Genomic DNA, 22,581 nt, shown 5'->3' with positions numbered 1-22,581 from the left:
GTGCATGGGGGAAGGCCAGAGGGGTGGGGACAGAGGATATGAAGTGGGCTTTGTGCTAAGTAGGCTCTGTGCTGGCAGTAGACGCCTCGAATCGAGGTTCGAATCACGAATGGCAAGATCATTAACTGAGCCAAAGGTGGACGCTTAACAGACTGAGCCACCCAGGCACCCCTAGAACTAATAGATTTTCGAGAAAAAGAGCAAAACCTCTGATGCTGCATACACCTTCCCCACCACCAAAAGAAGCTAATTTATATCCCATGGAGAGAAAACCAATTTACAGTCTACATCCCGACCAAACATACAAAGCAAGGCAATATATTTTAATGCACATCCAGACACACATATATACCCTTGCCCGTAGGGGAAAGAAATATAGCCTAAAAGATACAGAGACTCAGCATTAAATACCAGAAGAGAACCAAGAACATTTACATCACAATGGTGATGGATTGGAGCCCTGAAGGAAACATAATTCACCAGTCCCCAGTGATTGTCAAAATAAACACTTTAATGATAGAGAACGGGGAGGGAGTGTTCTTTTCCACAGCACGATGCCAGCAAATACACATACACAAGGATGATACAACTAGAGTTTTTCCAACATACAAACAGATACGGTTGTGACACACTGCAGGGATCACTAAAAGATGGTAACATTGTAGAGACAGACTTTAGAGAGACCATCTTCACACATTCTCAGATGTTACACCCAAACAGAAGACCATGAACGATCTGATAGGCCCCCCATAGAAGGCAACCAGTGCTGCTCTCACAATGATGGTGATGGCCGACTGGAGGCTCTGGGTCTCTGGGTGGGCGGGGCTGGGACACACACTGCATTCACGAGGGAACGACCCGGGAAAAGGTCAGACTGAATTGAATCAGGAGGAAGTGATCAGACACCTTCAGGATGTAGACCATCAAGCCAGACATCTGGCCTGTCCCCTACAGACAAGGAAGTGTCACCACCACCAGAGACAGCCACAGAAAGGTGAGGAGATGTTTGGGGTTCGAAAGGACTACAAAATTACGATAGCACAATCTTCTGAGTCCTTTGGAACCCAAGATGTCTCTTCTCCTTTTTGTCGCCTTATTTGTGCTGTGGACACTGGCTGTTTGAAGAAAGACAGGCCCGATGTCTTGTTCGATGGTCAAAATTCTGCAGTTTTCTGATCCCTACCTCGTGCTCAGATTCAGGCTAAGCCTCTTCAGCGAGAACGCTGCGTACTTAATGCTGTCTGCTCCTGGCACAGCCCAGCTGGTGGCCCAGAATGTCCAGTTTGACATGGGGTCTATTGCCACGTTGCTCCAGCCTCCGCTTATCCGCAGGATGGAATGGAGAGGGGCCAGACTGAAGGTGTCTCACAAGGGCGTGTGGTCTGGGCATTGGTTGCCTCGGCGACTTATCACGACTGGAGTCAGAAGAGCGAGAATTCCTCTCACGAAACCAGACTTTTGGAGTAAAAATCCCAGAGAGTGGCTTGTGATCGAGATGTCGATTCTCAGCAAAGGATCCCTCGCATGTTCTGTTTGGGCTTTAGCTTGATTTGCTGCTTTAGAGTTCTTTTCAGCAAGTGGAGAATGATGGGGTTTTATGATGGGGTTTCATTTAAATGAGGAGTATCTTTTCTTAGTTCCTGAAGTCCTTGGTATCTGAGACAGAGAGTGAGAGAGAGAGACAGAGGAATCAAATGTGAGTCTTGTTCAGGTCCTGCTGACGGCTGAGCCTGGAGGGATGGCTCCGTGGTGACAGAGGCCAGGGGCGAGCTGAGCCCCCGTGCAGAGAAGGAGCTGAAGGGGGGTCTGCAGGCAGGCTGAGGGGGAGAGTGAGAGCCACAAGCCTGAAGCAATAGCCCCCTCAATTGCATCCAGCCTACACTGTAGGATGCAGGGACCCCTGTGCTCCCCGCAGCAGGTGCCTGGTGGCATCCCAGCTCAAGGCTGCCCTGAGCTGTTGCCAGGTCCCGACCATCCCTCCCTCAGCAGCCACCTCACCCTGGAACCCCCTTCCTCAGAAGCAAAGTGATGGCTTTCTCATGTGTCCCACGGAGGCATGTGCTTAGCCCCTGACACACACGTTCAGAAACAGACTGCCGAAGGCAGGAGGGGGCCCTCTGCAGACAAACACACCCCTTCTCACCCTGCCCTGGTCTTCTGAAGGGGGAGGCCAGGCTATGGAATGAGCCCCAGCACGTGAGATGCAACAGGGGCCTCAGACGATGTCCCCGTTCAGTCCTGCCGTGTGCAGATGAGGAACCGTGGGCCAAGGGGCTGATAAGGACCACCTGTAGCCGTGTGACCTGTGCCTGACACCCTGGAACTGAAACCCAGGCTTCGGGCCCTTCCCATCCTTGTGGGGGTCGGGAGACGAAAGCCTCCGATCTGGGGGTGTGGGCAGGCAGTAGACGCTGTTGGCCGCTTGGCTGGACGGAAATAAGGCTTTGCACAGAAATCCTGCCCCAAAGGGGCCGAAAAGAACCCCAAAGGGAGAAACTCCAAGAGGAATGACGAAAAGAGTGGGGAGTGTACCCAGGGCCTCACCCCCTTTTGCTCAGGGACCCCAACAGCCCCTGCAGGGCACCTCACGCCAGGATACACCTGAGGGAACGTCTAGGAATATTCTCAGTGGACACACTCGGAACTCTGCAGAGAAAACGGAAGAGCCTTCCTTTTACTCGTCTAGGTTCTTCTCGCACGTTTCCCAAACTGTCCCTGAGGAGAGTCTCTCGGTGTTGACCCTAATGTAAACGAGGGCCTGCAAAGGGCAGAGGGAGACCTAAGCTTCTTTACTGAGGTTTTATATAAGGAGAAAGTTTGATTAAAACATTTCCTTTCCATCTGCAGTGCACCTGTCAGGAGGCTGGGAAACGCATTTTAGTGAAGAGTCAACCGTGATTTTCATTGCACGAGGAGGAAAAAGAGCCCTGAATTCCGTTACTGGTAATCAGGGGACGGACTGTTCTTACACTGGGTTTCTAGGCAACATTTCTTTCTTACTGCATCCTCTAGTATAAAAATTGTGAGACACTTGGATCCAGAAGAGCGAGTATTCATCGAATTCATTCATGTGTCTTTGTCCTCTTCTTTCTCTGGGCTCTGTTGAGGGAGGAATGTCAACTCCATCAGGGGCTGATTCTCAGCTTGTCCACAAAATGAGTGACACACACACGGGATCCTTCTATCTGGCTTATGAACATCCTATAGCTCCACAGTCCTTCTGATTCCTAGGTGCATACCAGCAGAGCTTTAAAACATCTCCCATTACCACACCCCAGCCCAGAATGTTGAAATCAAAATCTCAAGGGATTGGGTGACGGCATTCACGTGAGTTCAAAGCTCAGTCAGTGTTTCTTTCACGACAGCGTGATTTAGAACTATTAGCGAAGCTACTCTGTTTCAGACCACGGTGTTCTTGTCCTCATCTCTGCCACCATGACGATACCGGCCCTAAAGATTTTGGTCTTCCTTCGGACACCCTCCCATGAATGCCCGTTCTCCGCTGGACTTGTATGAGGCACAGATTGTCTCGTGTTCCCCTGGATCTCGCGGGGACTTCACAGAGCTGCCCAGAGTTAATTCAGTCAATGCTCGCGTATGTGCTCTGGCCTGAGAATCAACTCAGTTCCTTTCGGTGGATCCTTTTATGAACCAGCTGGGCATGTAGACAAGGTAACGGCAGTGAAAAGGGAAGACAGGTGGATGCCTGAACACCTCGTGTCTGTGCAGGTTGGAAACCTGGCCTCTGCATCTGTGTTTGGCCAGTGTCCCTGTAGAGTGCCATGACTGTCCTCCACTTGATGCCAGCTCTCTTGAGGTCCCAAGGTGTGGGTGGACACTGAGTCCTGGAAACCCCACACACATTAGCACAGGCCTGCTCACCTGGGGCCGAGGACAAACCTGACCCCAGGCAGGCCGTGTGGCAGTCCCAGAGGTGACCCATGATGTCATGGAGTTTTTGTCGGGGTGCTCTTTCTCCTCAGTTTTAACACTTCTTATTCACGTGGGGAAGCTGAGGGGTAAGTGTCGTTCTAGGTCGTGTTCCCGGAAACACCCCAGAGGAGAAGCCATGTGCAAGAGACATTAAGACGATGTTCCTGATGGGGCGTCTAGGTGGTTCAGTCGGTGAAGCGTCTGACTCTTGGTTTTGGCGCAGGTCACAAGCCCACAGTTTGAGGGTTCAAGCCCTGCATCTGGCTCTGTGCTGACAGTTCAGAGCCTGGAGCCTGCCTGGGATTCCCACCCTCTCCCTCTCTTACTGCCCCTCCCCGACTCGTGCAGTCTCTGTCTCTCTGAAAATAAATGACTTTAAAAGAAAAATTAAGGGAAAAAAAAGACCATGCTTTGGGAGAAAGAGGTCATGGAGCTGGGGAAGCAAGGAAGGAAGTCAAAGAAGCCAGGAAAGTGGGTGCCTTGTGCCAGAGTGCCATGTGTTTGGCCACACGTGTAAATGATGCCGGTCTGCTGAGGGGGGCCGTGGGGCCTAATTCCCGTGGCCGTGAGGACATGGGAGAGGGAACCCCAGGACAGCCCCCGTGGGGACACAGCACAGCTCACATGCCACAGCTGATGGAGATGGGAGGGCCCCCAGGGTGGCAGTCCCCGTGGCAAACAGAGGCAGGACCAGACAGAGGCAGGACCAGTCAGAGGCAGGACCAGTCAAAGGCAGCGGCAGCTGGCGGAGGGACCAAACGAGGAAGAGAAAAACAGTTTGGGGTGTGGGAGGAGCTATAATCTAACACAGCAACAGGAATCCATACTCCAAGAGCCACGGACGCCATTACCTCTGTGCCCTAAGCTTGAATGCCACGGAATCTGCACGCGAGTCTGCCCTCGCCGAACTGCACTTTTCTCTTGATCATCTTCTGTTTCATCACACCCAGGGCATTAACGTGGCCAAAGACTTGACCTGCACACTGGTTGGCCACCGAGCCCTCAGCAGCGTCACCCTCCAGCTTGGGAGGGATCTTCACACCCATGGAAGCTTCCAAACCCTGCTCTGAAAATAAAAGCACATCAACAGGATCCACTGTTAGTCGTGATCTTCCTGTGACTAAATCCTCTACCTACGCTGACATCGAATAAGGACGGTGGGCAGGACGAGAAAGGCCATCGGGAAGTTCACGTGTGAGGGGTGCCGAGGGACACGCTTTGATTACAGCCTGTGTTGTTGACCTCTCTCACGCTACCCTGTAAGGATAAGAGCGCGGGGAGGCCAACATGCCCCCAGCGCCAAAAGTGAAACTGAGAAAAGTCGAATTGGTCAAAACACACAGTTCTGACAAAGAAGAGACAAAGGCCAGGAGGTGGTGCTCGAAAGAGGCTGTCCTATTCAAGGGAGGAGTCAAAGTTGAAGGCAAGCCTTTTGAGAGTCACCGGGGAAACCAAAGCTGGGGAATTTACAGAACACGCCCCAATATTTGATATATTTCATATATGTACACTATGCAGAGCATACACACCGAATACACGTAATGTGTGTGACGTAAGACGTAATATGTGTGTCTATAAGCACATTCTTATCTAATTGAGTAAACGGGCAGTTAAGGGTTGGGGGACATCGAGCATAAAGTTCTAAACACTCTTCAGTCAGTTGCAAGTGGAAAATATATACAAACTTGAGAAGGATGAGAAGAGTTGTGGCAAGAAACAGGTGACCTTTTAAGCACCGAGGAAGAATTACAGGCTGAGAATCAAACAGAGTAAAACCACCTGCCCCAGAGTGATAGTTTGTCTTCCTCCAAATTCATCTGTGGAAACCCAATTGCCAACGTGATGCTGGGTGGGGTGGGCCTATGGGAGGCAGATCCCCCCATGAAAGGGATCTGTGCCCTATGAAATTGACCCCACAGAGCTCCCTCACCCCTCCACCCTGTGAGGACAGAGCAAGAAGGCGGCCACACATCAGCAGGAAGGAGGTACCACCAGGCGCCCAATGTGCCACTGTTCGATTTTGGTTCTACTCAGCCTCCAGAACGGGAGACACAAATCTCTGCTCTGACTAAATCACCCGGTCTATGGCATTTTTGTTATCACAGCCTGAATGGACTAAGAAACCCTCCTTGGACAAAAGTCTGGCATGGAGCCCCGTTTCCTGCTGAGGCCTGTGGGGAAGGTGAGCCACAGAGAGGGACTGAGCCAGCAGGAGAGTCTGGGCCGGGACCACGGGAGTCAGGGAGAAGTGGCAGAGAGGCAAGAGGGAGAAGACAGTAAGAATCTCCCGTCCTAAGCCACCTGTCAGGGCTGTGCTTCCCTGAACTCCCACTGAGGCGTCCTCTGGAGCATCTCCACGGGGCGACAGGGCTGCGCCCTCATCACCTCACTTGGGAACTGTGTCTCCTCTTTTCACAGATGAAGTTGGTGCCTGAAGAAGGAGACCCAGGCTCCAGGAGGGGACACCAAGGGTGGGAGGGTAAAGACGACACAACCCAGGGGAACGCTGAAACGCTCGGTCTTCATGAAATGTGAGCTGACGCGGATCCTGATGACAACAAAGCTGGGGACGTGCTCGTGGAGATGAGAGGGGACAAGAGGAACTAGGTGAAGTATCGGAGAACAGAGTGTGCACTTTAGGAAACTGGCCCCTTATAGTTGCAGAGAAGGGAAACCAGGCAAATGCATGGGAAACTGTCGTGGGGCCAGTATTTCCACCGTTACTGTGAGCGCCTAACAGGGAATATCGGCTGCCTGATGGATGTTGAAGGAGAGCAAACACTGGCCCACAAGCCTTGCTGAGAGAGTCCGGGAAGATGGGGTCCAGCGAAAGCGGAGCCAGGTAAGGACAGCTCTGGCACACGTGAAACAATGCCATGGAACCATTTTCCAAGTGTTCAGACGCCACAAAGCCACAAGAATTACGCATTACAGATTCATCGATGTTCTCAAGCCATTTTGCTCACTTGGGTCCCTGGAAATTATGTAGCTTCCTGCTCCCAGCATTGATGGGATGGAGATCCCATTTTCAATGGTTTCAGATGAAGGGACCGAGGGGGACATACATGAGTTGATGAATAACGTGGCCAGTAAACAGCCAGGAGGCTGAAACCATGGCACCTGGGCAGACAGAGCTGACCCTCACCCCCAAGCTCTTTGGAGCTGGAGCGTTGTGAGTTTGGAGCTGGGCAAAGCAAGCCTGCAAGAGGCCCCATTGCTGCCTGCGCCCACAACCCTGTGACTAGAGCTTCCTACTCCCCCCCGCACCTCTCACCTTGGAAGAGCGGCCGTTGGCTCCCAGAAACCATCGTGGCTGCCAGTCTCCTGATGGCGGGGGAGGGGCGGAGCCTGGCTCTGCGGTCACCACAAGCCAACTGCTGGTCCGGCTGCCCTGGCACAGAATTGGCCACCTGGGTATCTGACTGTGGCGGTGCTTGTGAAGCTTGCACCTCCGTCCTTGGGAAAGTCAAGTTTCCACTCGATGGCCCTTGGGGACCGGGCACCTGCATCGGGGCTGAAGCAAGAAGACACTTCAATGGACAAACCCCAGTTTTCTTAACTCAGCACTGCCAGAACTTCCATTTGTGATGTCCTCCCGCCTCGTCCCCCACCGTCTGTGAGACCAGCCAGTGAGCAGGTACAAAGGCAGACATCATGGATACGAAGGCGATGTCACCGTTGTGTGCCTGGGCATGCTGAGATGGCAAGTGTCCAGGACGCAAAGTCCCTGAAGGGAAGGTCACCCCCTGGAGTCCAGACGGCTTTGTATGGGAGGCGGGCTCATGCCTATTATTCTGTAGTAGTACCCTTCGTCCTACAGCCTAGAGAGAAGGTTCTAGAGAGGCCTCAGGGCAGAACGAGAAAGTACTGCTGATATGTGCCCCAAAAGAAAAAAGAAGAGGGGCAGAATTTGGCCTCAAGGCTTCAGATGCCTGTTTCTCCCTGGCTGGTCCCAGTGCAGGGAGGCTGGGGCAGGGCAGCCCTCCTGGGGCGCCCCCTGCGGCAATCACAGCCCACACACACTGTTCCCACGTTCCCACCAGAACCTGCATCGGGGACGGACTGTGCATAATGGAGACGCTGCCTTCATTCATCTCCGCCCATCCTCATAGCCTCTCATGGCCCAGGCTTAATGCAAGGCCATGTCACACGCATCACCCTCCTGAGACGCGTCTTAACCTGTCCCATCCCTGCCCCCATGGAAACCCAGACCTGGCTGTCAGGGTCTCTGACACAGAGCTCTGCAGGGTTACCAGGGTGCCAGGCAGCCAAGTGAAGAGCCACCATGGGACCCCTAGTGAGAACAGAAATCGTCTGGGACCTCTCAGCTCTGATTGCTTTTCATGGAGCGTCTCCTGCAGACCTTGAGCTCCTGGAGGGGCTGGATGAGCCCTGGCTCTGCTCACACCACAAAGTGCACTGACAGGGTAGGAGCTGGCACTCCTGCAGGGTCACAGGGGTCGTTGGGGGCGTCTAGCAACTGTTCTCTTTGCATTTACAACTGTTTCAGATCATTTGGGTAGAACTGGGTGCTCTGGTACACAGGGAGGCGGGCGCCCCAGGAGAAACAACTAGCAGCTCAGCAACGATTTAACAGATGCAGCCAATGTGGAGCTGACCACAAACCTGTGTGGAAAGCCAGGGAGTTTGTAGGAAGCCACACAAGAAATACAATTGGCAGCAGAATTGCACAAGTAGCAGTGGTCTCCTTTTGGAACAAAACAAAATCAGGAAAAAACAAAGGAGGACTGTCACCCAGCTGTCTCCGGGTAAGATAGCGGTGGCTGAGATTCTGAACCGTTTTTTCCCTTTTCTCCATTTCTCCTCTCGAGCCTCACTTGGTACCAACAGCCTGCATGTTGGACGGGGCCGGGGGACAGAGGCCAGCCTGGGACAGAAGGAAGGAAAGGGCTCTGAGCCACAGGATGCCTTTCAAAGAGTGAATCCGAGAGCAGAGTTCAAACCGGTACGAGCCTACGGGGCCTGTTGGCAGGGATGCAACTCTCAGCCGATTCAGGTTGTTGAAGACACAGAGGACAGGCTTCCTGGGGCCCCAGCAGGAACTTCGTGCCCCTCACAAGAACAGGACTCACCATCTACATCCACGCCCAAGAAGACTTCCTGTTTGTCAAAGGTCAATGAGGCACTCCTATAAGGCCTATAGGTGTCTGACAGGTCATGGCCAACAGAAGCAGTCAAATTGCATTCCCCCACTGAGTCCTGTGGGACTTCATCCTCTGGGGCCACTGGCAGCTCCCTGCAGAGCCTGGTGTTGCTGGGAGGACGAGACATGCAGAAAGAAGGTTTAGTCAACATGCAGTGCCAGCTAGTTTTGAGGGCAGGGCGGAGGGACTGGTCACAGAACACAAGCGGGATCCCCACAAAGGGAAATGAAGCAGTCTGCCTGCAGCTGGGCCACAGTGTGGGTGCACCCGGATAGGTGCGGGGGGGGGGGGGGATGGGGACAGGCAGGTGCTCAGGGCATGGCCAGAGCGCCAGCTTATGGGGCAGGAGTGGGAACCACCCCAGGGCACAACAGTCATGACCCACAGCACACCAGAAGACGATAAAGCACCATCAACACTTTGGCATACACTGTGTGGACATTTACACAAAGCACCAAGAGAACCCCAGGCTAAGGCAGCATTGTAGACTCCTGGATATCTCGTGGGCCCAAGGCCGACGTGTCTAAATACTGAGACGGGAAAACTGTTTTCCTAAAACCATCCTTGCTGTGAATGCCCGCCAATGTGCTAATGGCAACCAGCAGAGAGAGCTGTGCATCTTACACGGGACCTAATACGAGGAGAGACCGGGAGAGTGCAAGGCATCCTGGGACTGCTTAGTCCACCTGCGTCAGTGGACGGCAGATACTCCATTTGAGAGGGATTAATAACGGGGCCTATGCGAGTACCACATGACACAGAGGACCTTGCTGAAGGACCACCTTGTGGGTGTCGGAAGGGATGAAATAGGTGCATTTAGCTCTTTCTAGATTGGCCTAGATCTGAGATCCCCAGATGTCACCACTGAATTAAAGCCCATGATTCTTCAGAGTTACCTGGGGCATGTCGGGTCCTGGTCTTCTTCATCGCAAAGATCATTATGATTGTCTACAAGTAAATACAGACCGGCCAGTCACATAAACAGAGCAGCACTTGGACATGAAAATTAAGTGTCCCACGCAACTAGCACACGGGCACTAATGTCCTTAGTTGGGCAGCAGGGCATTGAGAGAAATAATCCAAGAGGCCTCAAGCAATGCCTTGGGAACATGCCTTGGCTAGCTTTCCTAAAGCATCGGGCAGGATTTCCCTGATCTGGTAGAGCCCCATCTCAACAGTCCGTCTGCAGAGGTCAACCTCTGTTTTACCGCAGATTCCGGGGAACGGCTTACCTGCATTCTCAAAACGTACTGCAAACTTCTCTCACTAGCTTCCCTCATGAGATACTCTAGGTGGCAGGGTTTTAGGGAATTTCTACAGAGGCCAGACTGATGCACGGAATCTGCAGACCCTCAAATCAAAGGAAATCTTTTGTCCGTGATCCCTTTTGCTACACAGGCACATGGGCCATGCACGGGGTGGGGCCATGCCGGGGCTCAGCTATGCTTCAGGGAAACGTACAAGCAAGCTGATGGTGGAGGTGGTTATGTCCTGACACTCAGACGACGACTTAGGGAAGACAACCAACACAGAGGACACGGACACTGGGGACCAGAGCAGTGAAACCAGGGAAACAACACACCCAAAGACATGGGTAAGGCTGACATCGCCTTGACAGGCACAAAACTTCAAGGAATATTGTTTGGGATGAAAGTGAGAGGATGGCAGTTGAGGAGACACAGTGTGTGGAAATCAGGAACAAGACAGACTACTCTGCGTGTGCCTCACAGATGAGTGTGAGTTTGTCACACCCGTCCTGACCCCAATGTCCTGACTTGTGTCAGGAGCCACAGGCATGGCCTGAGATGAGGAACAGAGGGCAGGGCCCTGATGCATCTGATGTCTGTGCTTAGAAGTCTATCCTAGAGCCTGACTCAGATCCATATGTCTACAGGGCTGAAACACCTGGATAACAAATTCCAACATAAGCAGAGTAGGGATACCCAACTATGGGGTCGACTTGGGAGTCCAGTTGGAGCTTTAGCACCTTCGCAGTGGAGGACTCACTAGCTGCTTCCAGAGCAGGACAGACATCCAGATCCTCATATGAGTTGATGTTGGCCCTCCTGTGTGTCCAGGGGGAATCAGATAGGTCAGGCAGAGCTGAGTAAGTCAAATAGCGTTCATCCAGTGAGTCCTGTTGGACATCCTGCTCTGCATTCGCCTGCAGCTCCCTGCAGAACCTGGTGGGGAGGGGAGGTCTGAAGATTAAAACAGGAAAAGTAGACACCACAGCATCTTACTGGTTTTCACGGGGAGCCGAGAAGTGTAGTCATAACGTAGGGGCAACCCCATTATTGACAGGGAAAACTATCTTCCTGTTTCAGGGGCACAGTGGGGATGCTATGGGGGCAGGAGAGGCAGAGAGGGAGAGACAGGGAGACGCGCGCGCGCGCACACACACACACACACACACACACACACAACAGAGGTGTTCAGGGCACTGGCCACAGAACCAACTTCTGTGCACCAAACTGAACTACTGTGGAATGGATGTCATGACTCACAGCACACATGGAGAATCCTAAACATGAGTTCAACCCTTTTGCATAAATTTTGTTGATATACATTCAGTGGCTAAGTGAACACATGTTAAAAGGCATCATCCACATGGAGAGATTTGCATCTTCAAGGACTCTTTCTCTTACTATCGTGACATCACGTGAGGTTTTTTGATTTTTTGGCAGTTATCCATTTGCTACAGCAGATCCTCAAAGAGGTAACACCAGAGAGACAGAAGTAGACACGTCTGTCACTCTGGTGTTTCCCAAAGGAGAGATCAGGGCAATACAGAGCACCTCAGGGAGTGACAATTCACCTACTTCAACTGACTGCCCGTTATCGAAACTGAGGGATCATTAAAGGAACTTATCCACATAATACATGAAGACACACGTCATGGCCAAAAAAGATATTCTGAGACTGGAGAATGGATGAAATAGGTAAATTTGGCGGTTTCTGTTTTTCCTGTGAAATGTAGAGTTGAACCACTGAAATAAAATCCCATGATTCCTCAGACTTACCTGGCGCATGTCAGGTCTTGGTCTTGTTCCTCCTCTTGATGGGTGTGATTTTCTGCAAATAAATACAGACGGGGCCAGTCACGTTAAACAGATCCCTGCTTGCACATTAGTAACCCAGTGTTCGGTGCCACCCGGGGACTCAGCGATGCTCAATGAGAGCACAGGTTGAGTGAGAAATATTTCAGGGTATCTCAGATAGTGTGACAACTGGCTTGATTTCCTGGCCTGAGCCACTGGGAGAAATTTGCTCTCTCCAAGAGATCATCATCACAAGTTCCTCTGTTTTGAGTCTGTGCAAACACTTTCAGTTCTCTTTTTCACACAGATTCTGGGGACCTGGCCTCTCTACCTTCTAAAAGGATACGTGCAGTTTTCAGCCTTCTCTCGTGAGATACCTGGCTGGTGACGGCTTAGTGGAATTTATACACTGAGATGGAACAGAGAGCGTGCAAGTACAAAGCCTCAAATTAAAATGAGTCTTTGAGCGACACAGAAACCTTGGCGCAATTCCTGTGATGAGGGAATGCCAACGCACAGCTCTACTCCTGGAAACACACAAACGAGCTAACAGTAGAGGCACCTAGTAGGGTGGGTTTTCAGACGAGGCTTAGGAAGACAAGCCAAAGCAAAGAGATAGAGAATGAGGCTAAGAACAGGAAAGCCAAGGTTACATCTTTCACCCTGGACAAGGATTCCGACTGACTGTGGCAGGCATGGATTCTTAAAGGACCTGGCTCAGAGATGAAATGTGGAGCATGAAAGCTGAGAAGAGGCATTGCATCCAAGGTCTGACAGACACCTTCTATGGTCGTGTTGCTGAGGCGAGTCGTATCTGTCATGCCGCCCTTGGGTCCAATGACCTGACAGTGAAGCCCAGGGGACATGGGCATGTCCTGGGAGTAGGAAGGGAGAAGAGTTCCCTGACCCACATGATGTCTGTGCTTGAAACTCCATCCATCCTGGAGCCTGGCTCAGATCAAGATGTGTGTACAGGGCCTGCACACAGGGATGAGCTCTCTCAGCACAGCACAGGTGTGGGGCACAAAGACCAGGAGATGTACGGGGCAGTCCAGCTGGAGCTTGATCACCCTGACAGCGGAGTACTCACTGGCCATTTCCAGAGCAGAAGAGACTTCCAGTTCCTCAGGGAAGAAGATGGCGGTGCTCCTGTAAGGCCAGTAGGAGTCAGACAGGTCAGGAAGAACCGAATATGTCCAGTAGCGTTCATCCAGAGAGTCCCATGTGATTTCCTCCTCCACCACCTCTAGCAGCAGTCTACTGAGCCTGAGGCAGGGGCAAAACTGAAGATTAACCAAAGAGGGATCTGAAATCCTACGTCCTGTCTGGCTTTGATGGAAGGCAAAAGGCATTTTCACAAAAGCAAAGAGAGTGCCTCATTAATGAGAGAAACAACTCTTCTTTTTGTGTGGGACAGGGTGTGTCTGTCACAGGGGCGGCAGACAGAAAGGACAGTAAGTGCTCTCTACACTGGCCACCTAGCAAGCTGATGAGGAAAGAGCCTGAATGAGCACCGTGCCATCCAGTCCTGACTCAAACACACAGAGTCACAGGACAGCAGTGGCTCCCTCCCTTCCGTTCAAATGCCCTTGAGTCCTGCATGGAGTGGCCCAGTGCGTGCAGCTTCGGGGGCCGGCTACTGTCTCAGAATTCTCATGCCATGAAGGCCTGTCTCTCTCAATATCACGGCATGATGGCACATTTTAGTCTAAGTACATTCTTGCTCTGAAATACATGCCCACCTGCTAAATCGAACGGGGCAGCAAGTAGATTGCCTTTCTCTCGAATGCTGGGGAGAATGGTGAGTGCAGGAATCCCTGTGCCTTTAGCTCACCTGGGCCAGCTGACTGTGTGTTACTCAACTTGAGTCGTAATTAAGAAATGGGAGCGATACAAGTACCACAATGAAAACAGAAACCATTGTGAAAGCGGATAATTGGCCATCGACCGAATGGATAACATGGTTCTATCCAGCACTTTCTGCCTTTCCTTGGTTCTGAGGTCTGCTGACGCCACCACTGATTCCCCAGCCCCCAAGTATTCAGAATTACCTGGGGGCATCTGACTCTCGCCCTTTCAGCCCCTCGTGACCCATTTGGTTGTCTGCAAATAAATGAAGAGAAAGAGTTCCATTAGGCAGATTCCCCTCCACAAATGCTCACTCCCATGTGCCGTGTAGCAGAAAACAGAAATAGAAGCACAGTCATAACAGGCAATTGTGAGAGAAATCATTCAGGAGGGATTCAGTAGGGCCCTGGAAAAAAATCACTGGGATTGCTTTCTTGAGCAAATAAATGTCCCTGATATGACAGGCCATGATCACAGTGTCCTAAGACAGGTCAACACACACAGAAAATTTATCCTTTTTCCCAGAGATCTTGGGGAAGGACCTGGCTGCTTCCTAGACCATTGCTGCAATATTCAGGCTTTTTCCATTTGAAATGCTTCAGGCTAATGGTTTTGAGGAATCAGCCGTTGAGATTAAACTGACCATTGGAATCTACACACCATCAAAGCAGAATAATCTTCAAAGCTGCAAAGCACCAGGGGCCGTTCATGGGGTCGGGAAGTTCCAGGGCCCTGCCTGGCTGCAGAGAAACATACAACGTATGATAGACGTAGTCCTGTCCTGGTTCTCAGCTGACTTGAGACAAGAAGAAAAGGAAGAGACAGACCAGGTAGAGACAGTGAACCTGGATCGTGACATTTCCTATGATATAGAAAAGGCTTCCAACAGCCTTGGGTGGCCATAGATATTCAGAAACATGGTTCAAGGATGGAAATCAGAGCCTGGCAAGAGAGATAAGAGATTAATCCAAAATTTGGAGGTCTGATAGCGACCTCCTGTGCCTGGGGTAGAGAGGTATAGGAGTCTGGCAGGACCACCTTCAGAGCAGCGATGGGCGGCGGCTCAGACACAAAAGTGCCATGGCTTAGACATGAATCGAACAAAGCTCACTGACTCATGGAATGTCTTATTTCAAACTCAGTCCTAGAGCCTGGATGGAAACTGTCTGTGAGTACATGGTCCACTTCTGCGGGTTAAATCTCGTAGTCTACACAGGGTGTGTGCAAACAAAGATTATGCACCCTACCTGGGGAACTGGGTGGAGTTTCATCCCCTTTGGAATGGGAGCATTCACAGGCTACATGCAGAGCAGAGCCGAATTCCTGTTTATCCGATGGGAACGTGCCATCCCTGTAAGGCTGGTAGCAGTCACGCCCTTCTTGGCCAATGGAAGGTGTCAAAACACATTCATTCAGCGTGTCCTGGAGGACTTCCTTCTTTTCAGCTTCCGGAAGCTCCATGCTGTGCCAGGTGGGGCAAGAACGACAGAAGAGGAAACCAGGAGGATCAGACACCATGGCTTGCTACCTAGCTGGTGTGGATGGGAGGCAAGGGAGTGGTCGCAGAAAGGAAAGGGACCATAGCCTTGAGAGACAAAAGGTTATCCTACAAGAGGCAGAGTGTGGCCAGGAAGGGGTGGGAGAGAAGCAACAACAGATAGATACTCAGTCCACTGGCCACATAACGAGCAATGAGGAATGAGACTCGACCATCCCAGTATGGTACAGTCACGAGACGAAGGACCAATGGGAGTCCATGCCAGGGGCAACCGCCACGTGCCTGAGTCATGTTGAATTTAACATAGACTGATCAAGCGGTTACAGCTCTTGAGTCACTGTGCCCTGCAGAAACTTGTGCCCTCCAGGCACTTTTCTATTCATAGTGTCACATGACACCCCAACTTTTTGGTTTTGGTTAGGTAATGCCGTGTGAATTTTGCCAGCTGTGTGTCTATCAGTTCCTTTGCTGGTTACCTTCCTACCAGGGACCTTTGAGAACTGTGTAGAGATGCGTCTCCTCCTGGTGTTCATTTACAGGAGAGAACGGGTACTTTGTGCGTACGGGGAATCCTAAGGCTGCTGAGTTCATCTGGGGCTCCCCAGACAAGCAGCCCCACGACAGCAGACAACCGAGGGAACAGGGCCATTTGCCGCTGAGGGAATTCAATCACTACCATCTGCAGCTCTGCTGATCCCTGCATCTGCCACCTGGACTCTTGTGACCGCACCTACTGTTCTTTCTGAGTCCCTATCCTTTTTCACCCACACATTACCGGGTCCCCAGTATTCATTGTTACCTGGTGGTGAGGGATTCTTCTGCTTGTTCATCCTCCTCCTCCTCCTCCTTCTCCTCATCTTCTGCAAAGAAATTCAGAAATCTCCCGTCAGCGAGCTCCCACATCACCACTATAAACACAGTGGCTTATATGCCCTAGCGACATAATTATCTATGCATGACTAACTCTTGTTCTGAAGCTCCAGGGCACTGCCCTTGAGAACCGTTGCGGTATGGATTTCAGATCCAGCAGGGAGTGTCTCTGATTCGGAGGCTCACCATGACTGAGACTGGGCAAAAGTTTAAACTGTCTCTTGTCCAGATCCGTGGATGCCTGTCCAGTTTCGATCTGACTTCTGCGAACAGTGTCTTGCAGGTGCCACAGTCATGCCACAGGCACAGGCCCTGTGTGCTCCCAGTGCTCACGTAGAGTCTCCTCCTTGCCCCGAGGACAGCACAATCACCCGGTCCCAAGTCCCTCCACATGTGGACTCACGGGTCCCCAAGTGGACGTCAGTGTTATGGACGGGCCGTCTGTATGAAAAGTGTTTCAGTCTAAACGACGTTCCGCCTCCAAGGCCTACTACATCCAATACCTCATTCACCTCCACACAGTCAGGGGCTTTATTTTTCCTGAAGCGCATTCGTGAACTTTCCGCATGTGATCACCACAGCTATGACAGGTTACTTGATAGATAGATGAGGAGACAGTAATGGAGAAAGCGAAGATCACTCTCTCGCCCACAGTTCATAAAGACAGCTCCTGGGCGGGAGCCTGGAACTGCCCGCTTAGCTCAGGGCTCCCTGCACTCGAACAAGCTGCCTCCTTCCTCGTCCTCCCTTCTGGGCTCTGACACTGGTGGAGGCTGTCTCCTGCCCTAAAGGCAGTTCCCTCGGGGAGGACACAGATGGGTGGAGCACCGTGACCTCCACCCTGTGCACTTCTCCTCTCCTTTCCCACCTGCTAGTCCGGGTCCTCTGGTGGCCCCAGGTGTCACATGGAAACCAAGACAGCGCCTGCCAACAACGTGAGGGGAGGCGGGAGATGTCTGGGGAGCCCAGGACCTCGGAGCAGCTCAGTGCACTCAGGGCCTGTGGCCGCCTTACCGGGGCTGAGCTGGCGGGCAAGGCACTCTGCCAGCCTGCGTCCCTCGGCCACTTGCTCCCGGAAGCCCTGGCCTTGGGAACGCTCGGGGTCGTCGTGGGTGAGGAGGTCCTTGAGGTGCTGATCGACTGGCTCAGAAACTTCTCTCCCTTCCCGTAACTTCTGCCACAACTGGGTCAGCTCTGCAGCCTGAGCTTTAATCAGGATATGATATTGCCTAAGGTGGGACATAGAGAAAATTTTAAAACACAGAGTTGAATAGATTCTCTAAGAGCTTTCACGGACGTTTCTGTGAGAATTTCCGCAAGGAGCCCTCAAGGCCACGTTCCGGCACGTGTGTGGGGCCCTGCCTGTGACAGGTAAAAGGTAAAGACAGGAAAGGACAGGAAAGAAGAAGGTAAAACGAGGCTCCTCTGTGTCGGGGAGGCTCCTTGACCTCCTTTGCACTCCTTCTTCTGTAAACAAAGCCAGGTGTCTTCCTCAACACCCGTCAGAGAGATGTCCCTTCAGCCCCTCGCTGCGGCACAGCCATTTCCCGGGAACCTACACGGTGTGCATCGTGCTGTGCATGGACCCAGCGCCAGCCACAGAAATGTGGACAGGACAGCTGGTGTGGACTACACAGGTCAGGAGAACGGCAGGGTCAAGAGGACAGCATTGTCTGAAGGAAAACATGACCGACAAGCTGTCATCCCTCAGGAGGTGACTGTGTTACAGGCAAATGAGGTGGTGATCCCACAACATTGTGAATGTGGCCAATGCCACAAATTGTTCACTTCAATTTGGTGACTTTCAGCCTAATAAATGATATTTATTGGACACAGAGTGAATGATACATGGAAGCCAATGAAAATGAAACACGACAGTCCAAAACCTCTGGGATGCAGCAAGGGCGATCATAAGAGGGAAGCATATAGCAATCCAGGCCTTCGTAAAAGAGGAAGAAAAGTCTCAAATACACAACCTAACTTTACACCTAGAGGAGCTGGAAAAAGAGCAGCAAATGAAGCCCAAAACCAGCAGAAGAAGGGAAATAATAAAGATGAGATCAGAAGTCAATGATATGGAAGTAAAATAAAACGGAACACATCAATGAAACCAAGAGCTGCTTCTTTGAATGAATTAACATTATCGGTAAGTCCCTAGCCAGCTTTATCAAAAGAAAAAGGAAAGGGCCCAAATAAATAAACTCAGGAGTGAAAGTGAAGCGACCACAACCAACACTGCAGAAATACACACAAAAAAGAAGACATTATGATGAGCAATTATATGCCAACAAATGGGGCAATCTGGAAGAAAAGGACAAATCCCTAGAAACATATAAACTCCCCAAACTGCAATAGGAAGAAATAGGAAATTTGAACAGATACATACATAACAAGTGGAGAAATTGAATCAGCAATAAAAAAACTCCCAGCAAACAACAGTCCAGGGCCAGATGGCTCCCCAGGGGAATTGCACCCGACATTAAAGAAGGGTCCGTACCTATTCTTCTGAAGCTGTTTGAAATAGAAATGGGGGGAAAACTTCCAAACTCATTCTACAAGGCCAGCATTAACTTGACCCCAAAACCATCCAAAACCCCACTAAAAAGGAGACTTGCAGACCAATCTCCCTGATGAACACAGATGCAAAAATTCTCCACAAGATACTAGCCACCCACACCCAACAATATATTAAAAGAATTATTCACGGGGTGCCTGGGTGGCTCAGTCGGTTGAGCGTCCGACTTCGGCTCAGGTCATGATCTCAAGGTTCGTCAGTTTGGGCCCCCATTGGGCTCTGTACAGACAGTCCAGAGCCTGGAGCCTGCTTCGGATTCTGGGTCTCCCTCTCTCTCTGCCCCTCCGCCACCTGCACTCTGTCTCCCTCTGCCTCTCAAAAATGAAGAAAAAATTAAAAAAAAAAAAAAAACAGAAGGAATTATTCACCACAATCGGGGGAGGGGGGATTTATTCCTAGGCTGCAAGTTTGTGTTAATATCTGCGCATCAATCAACCTGATACATCACATGAATAAAAAATGGATAAGAACCACATGATCCTCTCAATCAATGCAGAAAACGTTTTTGACAAAATCCAGCATCCTTTCTTGAGAAAACCCTCAAGAAAGTAGGGATAGAAGGAACATACCTCAAGATCATATATACCGATTACAAAAGACCCACAGCTAATATCACCTCAGTGGGGAAAACCTGAGGTCCCTAAGGTCAGGAACACGACAGAAGGTCCGCTCTCACCACTGTTGTTGAACATAGTGTTGAAAGTCCTAGCCTCAGCAACCAGACAGCAAAAGAAATAAAAGGCATCCAAATCAGCAAGGAAAGAGTCAAACTTTCACTCTTTGTAGACAACATGATACGCCACATGGAAAACCGGAAAGACTCCCCAAAACACTGCTAGAACTGATGCATGGATTCAGCAAATTCGCTGGAATATGGTCAACGTACAGAAATTGCTTGCATTTCTGTATACCGATAATGAAGCAGCAGACAGAGAACTCAAGGAACTGATCCCATTTACTAGGGTACTGAAAACCACAAAATACATGGGAATGAACCTACCAAAGAGGTAAAAGATTTGCTGTCACTATAAAAAGCTGTAAAGTGTAGAAAACTTATGAAAGAAATTGAAGACACACACACAAAAATGGAAAAACAATCCATGCTCCTGGATCTGAGGAACAAATATTGTTAAAATGTCATCAGTGGGGCGCCTGGGAGGCTCAGTCGGTTAAGCATCTGACTTCAGCCCAGGTCATGGTCCCGCGCTTCGTGGGTTCGAGCCCCACGTCGGGCTCTGTGCTGACCGCTCGGAGCCTGGAGCCTGCTTCAGATTCTGGATCTCTCTCTCTCTCTGTCCCTCCCCTGTTTGTACTCTGTCTCTCTGTCTCCCAAGATAAAAGAAATACTAAAAAAAAATGTTTTTAATCTCAATACTACCCAAAGCAATCTACAGACTCAATGCAATTCCTATCAAAAGAACACCAGCATTCTTCACGGAGCTAGAACAAGGAATCCTAACATTTCTGGACTTCAAGCCACATTATGAAGCTGGATTCATCAAGACAGTATGGTATCAGCACAAATACAGACACATAGAACAAGGGGACAGAAGAGAGAACTCAGAAATGGACCCACAAATGTATGGCCAAATAAGCTTCGACAACACATGAAAGATTATCCAATGGAAAAAAGACGGTCTCTTCGGCAAATGGGGTTGGCAAAACTGGACAGAGACGTGTGGAAGAATGAACCTGGAGAACGTTCTTACACCGTACACAAAAATAAACTCAAAATGGATGAAAGACTTAAATGTAGGACAGGACACCATCAAAATCCTGGAGGAGAAGACAGGTGGCAACCTCTTTGACCTCGGCCGCAGCAACCTCTTACTACACATGTCTCCTGAGGCAAACGTGAACCACTGGGATCTCATCAAGATAAAAAGCTTCAACAAACAACAAGCTCAAAGGCAATCGAAGCAATGGGAGAAAATATTTATAAACAACATATCGGATAAAGAGCTAGTATTCAAAATCTATGAAACAACCTTGATCAAACTCAAAACTCAACACCCAACAAGCAAATGATCCCGTGAAGAAATGGCCAAGAGACAGAAACAGACACTTCTCCAAAGAAGACATCCAGGTGGTAACAGACACATGAAAACTTGCTCCACATCATTCATCATCAGGGAAAAGGAAAGTAAAACCACAATGAGATACCACTCCTATCTGTCAGAATGGCTAAAATGAATAACAGATGGTGAGGATGCAGAGAAAGGGGACCACTTTGGCACTTTTGCTGGTAGAAATGCAAACTGGTGCAGCCACTCTGGAAAACAGTGCGGAGGTTCCTCAAAAAATTAAGAGAAGAGCTACCCTACAACCCGGCAATGGCACTACTAGGTAGTTATCCAAAGGATTCAGAAATGCTGATTCGAAGGGGCACCTGCACCCCAATGTTACAGTACTGTTATCAACAATAGCCAAAGGATGGAAAGAGCCCAGATGTCCATCGACGGATGAATGGATTGAGAAGACATGGTACGTGAATTGATACAACGGAACATTACTTGGTGATGAAAAAGAATGGATCTGCCCTTTGCAACACTGTGGATGGAACTAGAGTGTATTATGCTAAGCCGAATAAGTCAATCAGAGAAAGATAAAGATCACATGATTTCACTCATATGTGGAATTTAAGACACAAAGCAGATGCACCAGGGGAAAGGAAGGAAAATTAAGATAAAAACAGAGACAGAAGCAAACCATTAGAGACATTTAAATGCAAAGAATAACCTGAGACTTGCTGGAGGGGTTTTGGGTGGGAGATGGGCTACATGGGAGATGGGCATTAGGGGGGCAGTTTTCGGGATGAGCACCGGGTGTCATTTGTAAGAGATGATACCCTAAAATCTCCTCCGGAAACCATTTATACACTATATGCGAACTCATTTGGATTTAAATAAATAAAAAAAAAAAACACAAACATTGAGCGAGGCCCCGAATAATTGGAGTCCGCAATACACCAGATACTGCTGTCTTCACTGTTTGACAGATGTGTGTGTGCACCTGTGTGCCAGGCAAGTTTCTGCCCTTCTCCTGGCCCAGACCTGTCGCTGACAGGAGTCAGAGATGCCTACGGCCTCCCACCAGCCACGGAGCCCTCCTTACCTGAGCTTCTCGGTCAAGGTCTCTGCCAACTTCCCCTGCTTACACTGCAGCGTCTCCCCCAGCACGGATTCGATGATGTCTTTCAACTCTTCACACTCTGAGAACACAGACACCGGCCTCAGTGGACAAGCTACACGGGCCGCTGTGCTCGCGGCCTCCAGGGAGGGGGCGGGGTGTACCCCAGGACAATGTAAGCCCAGCATCGGGCTCTGAGCATCTCATTCCTCAGCCCCCCAGCTACACGGTATTTGATACCTCCCTGTTTTAGAGCTGAGGGAAGAGCAGCTCCAAGCGTGGACAGGAACTAGACAAGGTGAATGACTGGTATTTGGCAGAATCAGAATCCACATCCCCTGACACTCACCCTGATCACGGCCACTCACCCGAGCTTGCAGCATCTCAGGTAGGACACTAAGCAGGGACATGAAGTGAGGCCCTTAGGACCACAGGACTGACTCATGGTTCCCTTGAGTTGGATAATGAGCACATATCTCAAAGGCAAAAAGTTCACCCGCATACTCTTGTGTGCACTATGGT

At 50.4% G+C, this 22,581-nt stretch overlaps 1 protein-coding gene across 1 annotated transcript in view; it reads right to left on the bottom strand.

Annotated features, from left to right (window-relative positions):
- Nucleotides 1–490: 490 nt before the first annotated feature.
- Nucleotides 491–22,581, bottom strand: part of LOC122481038 (neuroblastoma breakpoint family member 6-like) — a 30,100-nt gene continuing 8,009 nt past the window's right edge. Inside the window, 13 exon segments of the mRNA XM_043576010.1 lie at nucleotides 491–1,656; nucleotides 4,785–4,999; nucleotides 7,208–7,447; nucleotides 9,027–9,208; nucleotides 9,995–10,046; nucleotides 11,106–11,281; nucleotides 12,122–12,173; nucleotides 13,230–13,405; nucleotides 14,191–14,242; nucleotides 15,235–15,449; nucleotides 16,285–16,345; nucleotides 17,370–17,584; nucleotides 22,045–22,141. Of these exon segments, the coding sequence (XP_043431945.1) occupies nucleotides 4,794–4,999; nucleotides 7,208–7,447; nucleotides 9,027–9,208; nucleotides 9,995–10,046; nucleotides 11,106–11,281; nucleotides 12,122–12,173; nucleotides 13,230–13,405; nucleotides 14,191–14,242; nucleotides 15,235–15,449; nucleotides 16,285–16,345; nucleotides 17,370–17,584; nucleotides 22,045–22,141 (1,724 nt within the window). The 3' untranslated portion in view covers nucleotides 491–1,656; nucleotides 4,785–4,793.

The sequence above is a fragment of the Prionailurus bengalensis genome, chromosome C1 (assembly GCF_016509475.1).
Source record: "Prionailurus bengalensis isolate Pbe53 chromosome C1, Fcat_Pben_1.1_paternal_pri, whole genome shotgun sequence".
In the NCBI taxonomy this organism is placed as follows: Eukaryota; Metazoa; Chordata; class Mammalia; order Carnivora; family Felidae; genus Prionailurus; species Prionailurus bengalensis.
Note: the sequence above shows the minus strand (reverse complement) of the source record. Positions and strands in the feature narration are given on the sequence as shown.